Source organism: Gorilla gorilla, chromosome 4 (assembly GCF_029281585.2).
Source record: "Gorilla gorilla gorilla isolate KB3781 chromosome 4, NHGRI_mGorGor1-v2.1_pri, whole genome shotgun sequence".
Classification (NCBI taxonomy): Eukaryota; Metazoa; Chordata; class Mammalia; order Primates; family Hominidae; genus Gorilla; species Gorilla gorilla.
Window position 1 is genome coordinate 46,207,848 of NC_073228.2, and position 14,792 is coordinate 46,222,639.

General features: G+C 54.4%; 1 protein-coding gene across 3 annotated transcripts in view; it reads left to right on the forward strand.

Moving 5' to 3' along the window:
- Nucleotides 1–4,325: 4,325 nt before the first annotated feature.
- The window catches only part of CRHR1 (corticotropin releasing hormone receptor 1), a 51,495-nt gene continuing 41,028 nt past the window's right edge, over nucleotides 4,326–14,792 (forward strand). For all 3 annotated transcript variants that reach the window (XM_055387820.2, XM_004041492.5, XM_019026551.4), the window contains exon 1: nucleotides 4,326–4,436. In XM_055387820.2, the coding sequence (XP_055243795.2) occupies nucleotides 4,404–4,436 (33 nt within the window). In that variant the 5' untranslated portion in view covers nucleotides 4,326–4,403. The remainder of the gene's footprint in view (nucleotides 4,437–14,792) is intronic.

Here is a 14,792-nt window from a genome sequence, read left to right on the forward strand (position 1 = left end):
GGTCAGGCTGGTCTCGAACTCCCAACATCAGGTGATCTGCCTGCCTGGGCCTCCCAAAGTGCTGGGATTATAGGCGTGAGCCATGGCACCCGACCCAAGGCTCATATTTAATCTCCACAACTATTGCTATCATCCTATTTTTCAGGGGGAACTAAGGCTTATTGAAGTTAAGCAACTCCCCAAGGTCCTAGAGAGCAGTGGTAGGGCAGAGGTGGTGACCCAAGCACTTTGATCCACAGCTCATGCCTCAGCCACATCACTTGCAGAGAGTCAAGGGACTCAACAGAAACATTCATGCTAACTTCTCGGGTTCTGGAAAGCTCTATGCAGGAGGTGATGTTTGTCCTGAGCCTTGAAGAAGGCATAATGGGGAGGGGCATTCCAAGGCAGAGGCACACAAGAGGCAACCGCGTGAGGGGAGTCTGGTGAGGTTGGGCCAGGTGCGGTGGCTGGTTTCAAACTCCTGACTTCAGGTGATCCACCCGCCTCAGCCTCCCAAAGTGCTGGGATTACAGGTGTGAGCCACTGCACCTAGCTACATTTTGACATTTTTAAGCCATTAGACAGAATAGTTTTATGTCCATTTGATGTGCCAGTGTTTAAAACAGGGCTTTCATTTTGTCTTTTTTTCTTTCTTTCTTTCTTTTTTTCTTTTTTTTTTTTTGACTGAGTCTCACTCTGTTGCCCAGGCTGGAGTGCTGTGGCAGGATCTGGGTTCACTGCAACCTCCTCCTCCCAGGTTCCAGCGATTCTCCTGCCTCAGCCTCCCAAGTAGCTGGGATTACAGGCTCGTGCCACCACGCGCGGCTAATTTTTGTATTTTTAGTAGGGATAGGGTTTCACCATGTTGGCCAGGCTAGTCTCAAACTCCTGACCTCAAGTGATCCACCTGCCTTGGCCTCCCAAAGTACTGGGATTACAGGCAATGAGCCACCACATCTGGCCTTTTATTGCATTTTTCTAATAATTCATTCCCGCAGTGTTTTGCAATCGCATTGGCCTGTGACAGATTAGAAATTTTAAAATACAGAACCAGTTCTTTGCCACAGTTGTCTGAGAAGTATGGTTCCAGACCAGCAACCTCCCGGGGATGGTTAAGCCAGTGGAACCCCACAGGCAGGAGGTGCTATTCAGCCCTGCCTCCCTGGGTCTCACCCATCATTACATCAAATCTGTCTCTCCTACTGTTGGGAAGGACATGTGATTGTCTTTTATTCCTGTTTGGAATCCTTACATTTCTCCTGTCTTCCAAATCTGGCAGATTAAATGAATGAAAGCTGATTCTGCTGCTGGCTGGACAGGAAGGGGTGAGAAGGCAAGGGAGGGATGGGATGAGAAGAGAGTTTGGAAAAGGCCATGCTGGGAAAAGAATGCTGGAATGGAGTAGGAGCCTATCCTGAGGAGGGTGTGCAGAGGCTGCTCTGGCTGGGGCTGAGGGAAGGAAGGGTGTAGGAGGGAGGGACAGGGCAGACACTAACATCTTCACCAAGCCCAGCAGATGAGAGCCAGGCCCTTGAAGGTGAAAGGAAGTAGTTTCAGGACAAATGAAAGGGGATATTGAACCTTTTTACAGAAGGAATGTTAAACGCCAAACTTTCATAACCCCCCTGAGGCTGCCAAGGCCAAAACTATAAATAAGTAGGTCGAGGAATTAGGCAGAAGCCTCCTCCCCCGACCTGTCCGTCAGCGGGATGTGGTGGGGTGGAGGTTAAGTCAGTGAAATCAACACAGACAGGATGAAATGAGCTATCTGTAGACGCTACTTCAGAAAGCGAGAAGGTCTGACTCCTGGGCAAAAAAGTCAGGAAGAGCAAGACTTGATTGCAGTCCAATCAATGGCATTAGCATATTTAAAGATCATGTCAAGGGGAGGATAATGGGGCTCAGAGAGGCAAAATTTGATGGTGTTTATTAAGCAGAGAGAAACACAGAAGCTGGAGCCGTCTAGTCCTTAGAGAGTGTGCTCCAAGGTGGGACCAGGGAGGGAGCGAGGCCTTGGGTGGGCCTGGGCAAAGCTACCAGAGGACCAACCGGCTTCCTCTCCTCTGATTCCACAGCCTACTGCTGCTGGTGAATTTCTGATCAAGAATTCTGCTCCCCACAAAGAACTGCCTAGAGGGTGGGACCAAGCCGCCCCTCACACTTGAGCATCCAATCCACTCCATCGTGATGATGATGATGATGATAGTATTGGTGACTACAGCTAACCCTCATTAAGCTCTCACTATGTGCCAGGCTCTGTTCCAAGCTCTTTACAAATACCAACTCCTTCAAACTCCCCAACCACCCTCAGAAGTAGCGTTTCTACCCCGATTTTATAGATGAGAAAATTGAGGCATTGTTAAACAACTCTCCAAGTTTATACAGCTTGTAAGTGGAAAAGCCAAGATTCAAACTCAGGCCATCTGACTCCAGAACCTGCACATCAGACTGCCCCGTACTTAACTGTTGTTGGTAACAGTTAGTTGTCCATCTGCTTAGCATGTCCATCCCTTCTGGGGTTGGCTGGGGCAAGTCAGGGCCCAACTCGGCACAGCCAGCTCCAGAGCACTAACCTAATGGGGGTTTTGCAAGACTCGGGACTGTGTGCTTCACCTGGAAAGTGCCAGGTGTGTGGATAAGCCATGTGAGCAGCTGGCTTCCTGGGCAATGCCCCTCCCCACTTCAGTGTCCCAGGCCTCTTTAGGGCCCAGCCCTCCAGGCACTGTGAGCTGGGAATGAGGTGAAGGAGGACTAGGCTTACCCTCTGTGTGCCTCCATTTTCTCACCAGTAAACTGTGTGTGTTGGATCTTACGATCTTCTAAAATAACTCCAGCTCCAAATGAAGGCCAGTGGACCCATGAACACGCTGGCTCTTGCCCAGTGTGCTGAGAAGAGGGCAGGAGGGAGGAGTAGGGTGGGCACGGCAGGGCACAGGGTGCAGGGCAGGTGGGTTCAGTTTAATTTCAAAGCCGACTGCCCGCCGCCCCAGGTGCTCTGGTGTACCCAATAGGGGCTGCATTGGCCAGGCGGCCTAGGCTCTGCGGGTGGAGTGAAGATTTCTCTACCTCCCAGTTTCTCCCTTTTCAGCTCTGGTAGGAGAGAGGAAGAGTGAAGAGGAAGTCAAAAGTTCTGTTCATCTGGAAGGGCTGGGAGTTGCTTCCTGGGATGGGGAGCTCCGAAGCCAATTCAGAAGACGGCCCCGGGGTCTGGCGGGGAGGCCCACCGCTGCCCAGAGGGCTCGGCCGGCCGGGAGGGGGCGCTGTGTCCTCCCCACGCCCTGCCCGCGGGCTCCTAGCAGCGTTCGCCGCGCTGCAACGCAATGCGCGCCCGGCTTTCCCCTGGGCAGCGTTCAGTGCCCGCTTGTCCTGCAGGGCACCGCCGTCTCCCTTTCATCCTGGGGCTCCCAGGTCCAAAGGGTTCCCAGATCCAGCCTCTTGCCTGAACCAAAGTGGCCAGGCACTCAGTTTGTAAGATGAACGAATGAAGGAAAGAAGGAACGAATGAATAAGGGCTCATCTTGCAGAGCGTTCGCGTCTCAGCGCGCACCAGGCACATCAGTGCCAAAGGTGCTGGGGGTCGGGCCCAGCGCCCGGCGCGGCTGGAATGGGGGCGGCGAGGAGCTCCTCCTAGCCAGCCGCAGGGCGGGAACTGCCCAAACGCAGGTCGCAGCCTCACTGGGTTCCGCGGCGGCTCCGCTCAGTAGGGACCGCCCTGTTCCCTAGCCCCCAATAGCCTCGCCCTCATAAATTCACCTGAGCACCCTGGCCCAAGTCACCCCAGATCCCTTGGACTTCCCAGGCCCCGACCTCGGCCGGGCGGGAGGCTGATCCTTTACCGCGGCCCCCTTCCCCCATTCCCGGCTTCTCCCCGGGCTGCGGCGGCCGCCACTGCTGCCAGCGCGCCCCGAGGACTGCCGCAAACCCCGGGCGCAGGGAAAGGGGATCCTGGCGGCGGGACACAGAGAGCGGGCCGGGGGAAGGGGAGGGAACGGAGGAGGCGAGGAGGAGCTGGGAGGGAGCCGAGGGGCGAGGCGCGGAGGAGGGACCGAAGGGGAGCGGAGGGGAGAGGGAGGGGGAGGAAGGGGAGGGGACGAGCTGGGCGAGGGGGCGGGGAGCCGAGGCGAGGAGCGGCGCGGACCGTGGGGGAGGTGGCGGGGGCGAGGCCGGCAAGAGGCGGCCGCGGGCCGGGCTGCGTCGGGAAACGGCGGCCAGACTTCCCCGGGAAGGGGCGAGCGAGAGCCGGGCCGGGCCGGGCCGGGCCGCGGGGCCGGGAAGCGCCGAGCCGGGCATCTCCTCACCAGGCAGCGACCGAGGAGCCCGGCCGCCCACCCCGTGCCGCCCGAGCCCGCAGCCGCCCGCCGGTCCCTCTGGGATGTCCGTAGGACCCGGGCATTCAGGACGGTAGCCGAGCGAGCCCGAGGATGGGACGGCACCCGCAGCTCCGTCTCGTCAAGGTAACAGCCCGCCGGCCATCCCTCGAGCGCTGGCGCCCCCGGCCCCTGGCGGACGCGGGACGGGGCTGGGCTGTGGGTGTGATGGGGGCGGGGGCGCTGGGAGAGCCGTGCTTAGGTCGGGGAAGGCTGGGCTCCGGGGCAGCCTAACTCTCTGGACCTTTGGAGCCAGGGTTGGGTAGGCAGGGGGAGACTCAGGTGAGAAAAGAAATCGTGGCGAAGCCGCCGGGATGTTGGCGGAGGAGGGGGTCCGCCCACCCGGGTAGCCGGCTCCGCGCCAAGAATCGCTCTAGGCTTTGGGGCAGACGCCTAGGGGAGGGGAGGTTCCACCTCCCACGCCCTTCCTGCAGACCTCGGCCCCGGGACTGGAGACTCTGAAGCGGGGTTCCCACCTCGCCCCAGCGCCCCCAAACAGCTCCCCGACTCCGCACGCCCCCGCCCTAGTCCTGGCAGCGCGTCCTGCCCCTTCCCCTCCGCGGCGAGCTGCGAGTCCGGAGAGATGAATGCCGCCCGCGCCTGCGAGCCCTTGATCAATATCGCAGTCTCGGGGGAGGAGACGGTGCCTCTGGCGGCAGTTCCTGTTCCCCGACCGCGGCTGGGAGCGAGACGCTCGCTCTCCGAGCCTGGGCACCCGCGATCCCCGCGCTGTGCGGCCGACCCTGCGACGCGGATCGGGCGCTGGAGTTTAGGAAAGTAGCCAGACCGCACGTACAGCGTCTGCCCGCTGAAGTTCGTGGGCGGTGGGGGTGGCCCGCGGGTTGTGTGAGCCAGGGAAGGGCCGGGAGGCCGGCAGTCCGGCCCGCCGCTCGTGCCAGGCGTCACTTGCAGCCCCAAGCGCTTTCCAGAGCGTTTTGGTCTTGTAGGGTATAGGCGCGCCCGCTGCAGCCGGCCGGAGAGGCGGGTGGGCCTCTGCGCTGCTGCCGGGACACCCCGCTTCGCGCCAGTCTGGGCATCGCCTCACCCGGGGCTCGGGACTCCGCAGGGTCCGCTCCAGCCACAAACATAGACACCAGCTTGACCCGGCTCAGGGCATTCAGAGCGATTACATTCAAGAGACTTCGGTGGATTTGGGGGAGGGGTGCGGATTGGCGGAATTTCATTTTTCCATCAGTTATTAAACCAACTGTACGTATACCAGCTTACCAAGTGGTTTGAGTTAAACCACCAAGATTTTTAAATGTAGCAGCTGCTGCTTCCTTAGTTGAGACGTTACAAGTTACTGAGATTTTTCTCTAATCCTGCCCCTCCCCAAATATTTATAAATTGATTCTTAAAATGATCGAGGGTTGGTCTTACTGAACCCACATCCCCTCCCCCATCCGTTACCTGAGGGCTAGGGATGAACTCACAGATTATTTTCTGGGCGTTCGAGGAGACAGACAGGTGAGGAAGGTAGAAGAAAAACATCCAGAGAGGTCGAGTAGTTGGCACTGAATGGGAATAGTTTCCAAAAGGCTCGCGTGTACCGAAGCCTGGTCTACATGCACAAACCAGTTAGACCAAATTCAGTCTTTTAAATGGATTCAAAGAATTGAACTGCGGGTGTTTTCTTTTTTTTTTTTTTTTTTTTTTTTCAGGTTTACGCGGAAATAGATCAATGTTCTTTTTCTGGCCTTTCATAGAATTGTGTGCAAATCTCTGTTCAGAATGATCATGTTTTCCTTAAAAAAGTCTTTTTATTTCCTTTGTTCCTACTAGATGGTGGGGTGTTTGCCCTTTATGCCTGGCCTAATAAACTCAGTAGGCATTCAATAAATTCCAGATGAATGTGGGGCAGTGAGTGAATGGCCAGCGAATGCTGGTTTCAAACGTTGGTTACAATTAAATAGTTGCTTTTCTTCTTTTATTTATGTAGCATGTACAATTCACTGGGCATTATTCTACCTGCTTTGCAAATATTAAGTCATTTAGTCCTCCTAACAGCCCTAGGAAGTAGGAATTATTCCTGAGACACAGAGAGGCTAAGTAACTGATTCAAGGTCACACAGCCAGTGAGTAGTGAAGTCAGAATTCAAACCCAGACACTCTGATAAAAGGCTTTGTTTTGTTTGCTTTTACCAGAAAATATCCTTTTTTTTTTTTTTTTTTTTCAAGACAGGGTCCCACTCTGTCGCCCAGGTTGGAGTGTAATGGTGTGATCATGGCTCACTGAAGCCTCAACCTCCCTAGGCTCTGGTGATCCTCCCACCCCAGCCTCCAGAATAGCTGGGACCACAGGCATGCACCACCACACCCAGCTAATCTTTGTATTTTTTGTAGAGATGGGGTTTCCCCATATTGCCCTGGCTGGTCTCGAACTCCTGGGCTTAAGCGACCAGCCAGCCTCGGCCTCCCAAAGTGCTAGGATTACAGGCATGAGCCACCATGCCCGGCCATTACCAGAAAATATTCGAAGCCACCTAAATCTCACTCTAGAGCTCAGCCAGATGAGAGCTCAGGTAGTTTTGTCAGCATGAGAGTACAAATCTAGGGGATTTAGGGTTAATCCCAAATCCAGCTCCGTCCCCAACAAGTCAGCCAGTGTTGGGAAAGGGTCCACTCTGGGGCCTATATTGTGGGCCTCACACTATACCAATTACAGAGTCCTGGGGGAAAATGTGTGTGAATGGGGAGAGACAGGGTGTGTGAAAGTGTGTGTGAGTGGGGAGAGACGATGTGTGTACAAGTGGCCATGAGTCAGGAGAAGACAGACAAGACATTGTCTCCATCCCCAGGGAGGGGCAGGGGCCTGAGCACCTCGGAGTCAGCCACACACCCACTGCATCTCCTCGTAGGGAGATGGAGTGTGGCTGTAAACATGGGTCCCAGTGTCTGTGAGGGGTGCAGAAGGCAAGGCCTCTGGATGGATTCTAACAGGAGAGTGAGCTCCCAGGAGGGAGCTGGCTATTGTTATTCTTATATAAGCCAATTTAGCAGCAATAGGCAAAGTTTGAAAACCAGAATGGAAAATGATTGCAACCTCACTCTTTTAATCTGGCTGCTGTATAATTCATTTAAAAAATAACCCCCACAGGTCCCCTTCTCAAGCACCTGTCTGGGCACAGCTGTGGCCATTGGGCAGCCCTCTCCTCAGTGTCACAGCCCAAGTCTGTTTCACGTTACTCCCGAGCCTCTGCAGGAGACTGTCAATGTCTGCATGTTGCCTGTGAGTGAATGGACTTTGCCATCCCTATATCGGTGCATATCTGGGCCATTTCCAAGTTGTTTCTTTGATTAAACGATATAGAGCCAGGTTTTCGAGGGGAGCGTTGGCAAGAGGCATGAGGAACGCGAAACAGTGAGCCCAGGGTGGGCCAGTGGGCTGCTGTGGCGTGCGGGACTGCTGGCCTGGCCACAGACTGGGGGCAAAGACAGGGAGGGGCCAAAAGCCAGGCCAAGCCCCTTGGATTTGAAATGACCAGCCATAGAGAGGAGTGTGTAGATTATGGAAAAGTTGAACACTCACCCAGAGCCAGTGAGGACGAGCTCAAGTGGAAAATCCATTTCTCACCCTCTCTAACATTTGGCTCCTCAAAAGCATCAACCTCCAGGTTCAGCCGCACATAAGGAGTTTGGGGGTCAAGGTGCCACCACCCCAAGTGCCCGTGTGGCCTAGCAGGAAGCAATTAGGTGCCGGGCTGATAATTTCAGCAGCTATTGAAGGGGAAAGACCATCAGGCTGGGAGTCAGTGAACCTGACTCTGATCCCAGCTCTGCCTCCAATCAGCTGTGTGATGACAGGTAGGTCACCTTCCCTCTCTGAGCTACAGTTTATCTGTCTGTAAACAGGGATATTGGACTGGATTCTCTGTTATCTCTCATGTCTCTGTGAAAGGTCTGTGTTTTCAAATACTCCTTAGGGACATGACCTCACATAGAAAGAGGGGGGTGCCACGAACTGGATTCCCAGCACTCCCCCTTCCCAGCTCTGCTCAAGCTGAGGGACCTTGGAACATGGTACTTGGACCTAAGTACTCTCTCCGGGCTTCAGTGTCCCCAGCTATAAAATGGGGGAAATGCCTAACTCAGGAGGTTGACGTAAGGACAAAAGGAATTAATACATGGAAAGTGCCTGGAACAGTGCCTGGCACAGTCTGCTTTCAGAAAAAGCTGCAAGGTGGCTACTCTCAGCAGATATAAGTTAATGCAGGAACAGCAACTAGCAGCTCTTGGACATGCAATATATTATATATTTTTTGCATCTTTTACCCTTCACGGCACTGAGCCTCACAATCCGTTGCACAGAGTAGCTGTTTAACAAATGTTTGTCGACTTCATGGATGAGTTTATTGTTGCTTCTTCCGTTTGGTATTGTACAATTGGAAAGAACCCGTTTCTGTTCCCACCAGATGCAGATGTCATGTCAAAACAGAAGGCTGAGAGATGCTTAAACCACCCTAGCAGAAAAGCCATCTCTGATGCAGAAAGGACTAGAACTCCCCCTTAAGCCCACTGTGGTTATTAAAAAAGAGAAAACAGACAGCCAGTGCAGCACCCCAGTGATCTGGAGAATCCCTTGAGGGTAGAGCCTCAGCTGGTGAAACTCCAGCGCTTTTGCCATGTCTGGAGGAGGGCAGGTCACTAACAGTGATCTGGGCTGTTTCTTCCTCAGTGAAAAGAGGGAGTAGGGTGATCTCTCCCAGCTCTGATTCTACCCTAACCGCTCACGGTATCAACCAAAGAAGGGTGAGCCCATTTTGAACGTAAGGCCAGGTCGAGATTTCAGCTGCAGTTTTAATAGTCAAAGAATGAATTTGTTAACTACAAATCATTCTTGTCTACCTAAATTCAGGGAGGTCCCTGTCAGCAGAGTCCCTAGGAATTTTTTTTTCTTTTTTTTTTTGAGACAGGGTCTCACTCTGTTGCCCAGGCTGGAGTGAGTGGTGTGAACACAGCTCACTGCAGCGTCAACCTTTTGGGCTCAAGTGATCCTCCCACCTCAGCCTCCCGAGTAGCTGGGACTATAGGCGTGCATCACCACACCTAGCTAATTTTAAATTTTTTTGTAGAAACGGTCTTGCCGTATTGCCCAGGCTGGTCTCGAACTCTCAAACTCCTGGGCTCAAGCAATCCTCCCACCTCAGCCTCCCAAAGTGTAGGGTTACAGGCGTGAGCCACCGTGCCCAGCCTTCATCCTTTTAAAATGCTTGTCTTTGGACTTGTTGCTCTAGGCCAGCCGTCCCTTACCCCACCCAGTGTGGCAGTCAACATCTTCTTGTATGGGTGGGAACAGCAGATGAAGCAAATGTGGGCTTGAATCCTTACTCTGCCCTGAAGCTGTGGGCAAGTCACCTCTTCATCTGTCTAAAGCGGGGGAAATAATACCTGCTTTATGGCATAATCATAATGACCATGAGATGCCAGGTGTGAAATTACGCACAGTTGCACAGTGTCTGGCACACAGTAAGTGCATAATAAATATTAGCTATAGTAGTCACTTAATAAATCTTACCAACTTCCTCAGTCTAAGAAAGGCCATCAAAAGGAGAAGTGGTGAGGGGATGCGGGTAGAGGAAGGGTATTTGGCGTATAGAATCTCTTCCTGCCTCAGAGCACTTTTCACAGTCCCTGGGGAAAAGGGATCAGCTACCAGCCATCAGCTGAGCTTGAAGGTCATAGACAGACCTGAACATCTGGGGTATGGAAAAACCTGACAGTAAAAGTAGATATGTAGGGAGGATAATACGAAATGATTCACTCACTGATGCAAACAATCATTTTGAAAATAACTAGCTGGATTCTATTAGACAACAGATTCTTAATCACTTGTTTTCTGAGTATGTGGTATCCGCTTCCACAAAATTGAATGGATGGTAGGAAGGGAGGGAGGCGGACTTCATGAAACGGGCATGTCAGAATCTGGCTTTGGAAGACGGGTTCCCCTTCACATAGAACTGTGGATTCAAATGCTTTAGCCAAACATGTTCTTTGGCAACTGTCCACCCAGCAGCCATAAAACTGTTTCTGGGACAAATGAAGATGTTTGCGGCTGTTCTTTCTGCCCTATAAGCACAGGCAATTTGTCCATCTCACCCGCCTGGCACTGCTGGACCCAGAGAGAAGCCTCAGCGAGGTGCTTTGAGATGGGATTTGTGGGGTGTGCACCTGCCCCCCTCCGCATGTCAGCTGGTTTCCAAGCCCCAGCCAGTCTGGTTGGGAGCCAGTGCGCCTAGGTCAGAGCCCAGAAAAACTGGCTAGACTGGTCCAGTCACTTCGTGGCTGCAGAACCAGGGAGGCAGGGCTTGTTCTAGACTGACCGCTATACTTTAGAGTCTACCCACTGGAGTTTTAAGAGGTAGTGGGGGCTATCAGGAAGCACAGTGAGAACCTTAGTTGAACCTTTGAGTGCTGGGATGTCAGGGGCTTTAGGAGAATTGGGACAATATATTGGTCATCATCCCTGGTCAGTACCAAAACCCACAGAGCTGAAAGGCACCTGCCCGGGGTGAAAGGCTGGGACAAGTGATGGCCGCAGCATTGCCATTTCCAGTGGGGAGTGCCCTCCCTCTGTGATCCATCCATCTCTCCCTCTCTGTTTTCCCAGCCTCTTTGGCAAGGTGTGTGAAGGGCTCATTTCTAGAAAGCCCTTCCTAGCTCAGCAGAGGCCAGAGGTACCAGGCTGGGTGGGGAGCCTGTGCACAGAGACAGGGAAAAGGAGTGTGGCCGGGGGACAAGGGGCTGGGCTGGGTGGGCTGGAAAAGCAAACCGGGTCCAGGAGGGGTTTTACCCTGGGGAAAGGGCTTTAGGAGAGTCGAGGGCCATCTGAGGCACAGTCCTTACAGGTCCAGGCCCCCTGCACTGGGGCCCCAACTGCACTCAGAGCACGGGCCTGGCAGGGTGCCCAAGGGCTCGCTCAGGGTGGATGATTTCACTCTTACAGAAGATGCGGAGACAGACAGACAGACAGTGAGAGAAGCAAAAGGGGAGGGAGAAGAAAAAGACCTGCCTGCCTGCCTTGGTCATTCTTGCTTTTAACTTTCTCCCTAGCATCCAAGAGAGCCTATGCCTGGGTTCTGAGGCCAGCGGTGGCATCTCCTGGAAACTTCCTCTCTGTTTCTCACAAGAATTCCTCCACCCATCCCTATCCTGGTGCCTGGGTGCCCGAAGCCGTCCTCAGCTGTTAGGAGAGCCTTCGGCGCAGAGATGCCCCAGATGAGCTCCCGCCATGATCCCACTCCCTTCCACCACCCCCAGGGCTGCTCCTCCTCCCCAGAAGCAGGGTGCAGAAGGGACAGGATCTGTTGCCTCTGTGGGCCTGCGTGTTTCTCAGTGGGCATTTTTTTCTCTCTCTCTTTCTCTCTCTCTCTCTCTCTCTCTCACACACACACACACACACGCACACACACACACACGCACACACACACACACACGCTGGGACCCTGGCGAGTGAGCTACTTTGCAGTGTTTGTAACACCCGCACCTGCCACCTCCCTCAGAAGCCACTGTGTGGTCACCACCTCTCCTCTGAGCACAGCCAGACCTGTACGGCAGGTGTGCAATGCCACCTCAAGGCCAGGGTTAGAGGCTGACTTCCAGAGGAGCAGCTGGGCACCTGGGGACCACGGGCTTAGCTGGGTGAGTGACTAGCAGGTTAGACAGCCTCCCCGGCATCCCTCAGCTGCCCGTGCCAGGCTGGGAGTCCCAGACTCAGCCAATCCTTCATCTTCCCAGACGGGTAGGGCAAGGCTGGTCCTTGGAGGGAGGCTGGTCCTTGCGTCCTGGGCTTGGTCTTGGTCCAAGCCACGCCCTTCCCCTTCCTCTTTCTGCCAACTCTGCTCCTGTCCCTTGCCTATGCCTCCCAGGTTCTTTTAAGCAGGTACACTGTTTACTGGCCAGGTGTGCCATTTACTGAGCTGCTGTTGCACTAAGGCCCACACAAGTGACCCCATTGAGTCCTCCCATCCCCTTCTAGAGGGGAAAGAACCTGATGCTCCCCTAATCTCTTGCTCCTCACTCCTGGCCCTCTGCCTGAGTCGCACTGTTCTCCTTCCTCCCCTGCCAACCCCTACCCAGCAGAATATACATATATGACACTTCTCTTACAGGAGCTTCTGCCCCCAAGTCTCTCTGTGCCAATCTTCATCTGTCATGTCCACCAAAGTCTTCCTGAACTGGCCCCACCTCCTCCTCCAGGAAGCCCTCCAGTCTAAATCTGTCTCTCACTGGTTGTTCCTTTGTTCTCACCTCATCCCGTCCCCTGGTGTGAGCCTCTAGCTCATCGTGGATCCTGGGCTGTCCCACAACATGGGGTCTTACAGCTGTTTGATGTAGCCCCCCACAGGGGGCTCAAAAACACCTACTAACCAGATTCCACATGGACCCCTGGTGACCCACATCTAACCTGAGCCCTTGTTCCCACCGTAGATTATGAGCTCTGCCTAGACCAGAAAGATTCCCTTACAAAACAAAACAAAACAAAAAAATAACAAAACCTCTGTGTGCCCAGAACTTAGTCCAGAACTGTGCACACAGTAGGTGCACAGTAGATGCTGAACTAAATGGAGGGTCTCTCCCTGCTCCCACTCCCCAATGAACGTCTGTCTGAGTGTGGAAGTGCTATGGCGACAGAAGACACAAGTGGCAAGCCAGAGAGATAGGTCCCTCTCTGCCTCCGCGTGTGGATTTGTGACTCAACGGCTTATCAAGGGCTACGCGGCAGCGCGGCTTAGTAACATTAAAAGATTCCAGCACTGCCCTGTGTTCCGCCTCCGGTCCCCATAGCACTGGGGGCGTTGTCCACGTGCGCGCAAGGGCAGCATGTTGCTTCATGAGCGGTTCTGGACAGGGATGGTGGGAGATGTTGCTAGAGGGAATTGTGGCCCTGGGCTTAGAAACAAAGGGGCAAGAAGGTCTCAGAAGCTGGGGCCTCCAGAGAGCAGGGTCAGGGCACTCTAGCCTCCAAATGGGGACTGGGGAGGCGGCCTTGGTGGCATCCTGGGGTTCCCTCCCTGGTGCTGTCCTGGTTCTGCTGGTCATGAGGCAGGAGTAGCCAGGCAAGGCAGGGGCGCCAAGAGCACTGGCATTCCTGGTACCTTCGTGAGATCCCGTCCGTTGGCATCCCACCCCTCCAGCTCCCTGTGAGTCGGTGTGGGGGTGCAGCCTGGGGCGTCTTTTCTCTCCTGATGGCTGGGGCCTCATGGCCTGACTGTGGAAGCTGCTGCAAGGCTGTGAAATGCAGGGCAGGGGGGCCTAGGAGTGGTGGGGCTCACATGCACCCTGGAGGAAGGACCACTGTCCCTAAAGCTGACAGGGCAGGAGGCCTGGGGTTGGAGCTGACTCTGCCACTTCTTGGATGGGTGACCTTGGGCAAATCACATGACCTCTCTGGACCCTTGTGTCCTCTTTACTGGACCGACCACAATGCAGAATGAAAGAGGAAATGCCTGTGCTGCTGCAAGGGGCCTGCTCCCACCAAAGGTCAGTGAGACCTGCTGTTTTCATGGGTGGGAGTCCCACCCCAGGACTCCCCTCAAAACTAAGCCCAACTATCACTCAAGACCTGCCTCCTCCATGAGGCCTTCCCTGGTGAGCCAGGCATCACACTCTGTCCTCCAGCTAAAGCAGGGCTCTCAAACCAGCTGTGGGGAAGGACCACATGGATTTTTCCAATCCATGGCCAACTGGCATGTGGTCCTGCTGTGTAGCCTGCACCACGTGATTCACCTGGCAAGTCTGACAGCATCTGAATTGGTCTAGACCCTGTTTGACGAGATGAGTCTTGACTGCATGCTCGGATGTCACCGCAGGGATGGATTCACATGAAATGCTTACTCTCCAGTTTTGTACTTCTCAAGTTGTAGACCAGGAACCAATTGTTGGTAGGTTGGCAAACTTGACCAGTCGGACCAGTCCTCACCACCCTTTGAATAGCGCGGGCCTAAAGCCCTCCTTTGGGGCCAGAATTCACTGCCTGGCCCAGATCTCTGGTTCACCCTTCACACAGCCTGCCCCTCCTGCCATGCTTCTTGCACTTGTGTGTCTCCATTGCATGGATGTGAGTGATGTAGTGGCTCTTTCTGGCAGCCAAGGCTGGGCGACGGAAGAAGGAAGAACCCTTGTCCAGGAGGAGGAAACTCTTTGGTTCACTCAGACCCCTTACCCAGTGGCGGGTTCTGAGCAGGCCCGTTCCCCCTCCTTGTCACACTCATCAATCTGCACTTGGTGACAAGGTGAGCTGAGGACCCATGATCAGTGGTCGCAGCCCTTAGTGGGGCAAGGGCAGCCTTGCTCTGTGTGGGTTCCCCAAAGCTCACAGGACTTAGCCCCATGCTGTTCTACCCCTTGTCCCGGCACTCATCCAAGGTAAAGGAATCCCACTTCACTTCTCCAGGGCCTAGGACCTGGCTCTGCCTCCTGCCTCTGAGGTGCCGGCCCTGGGGA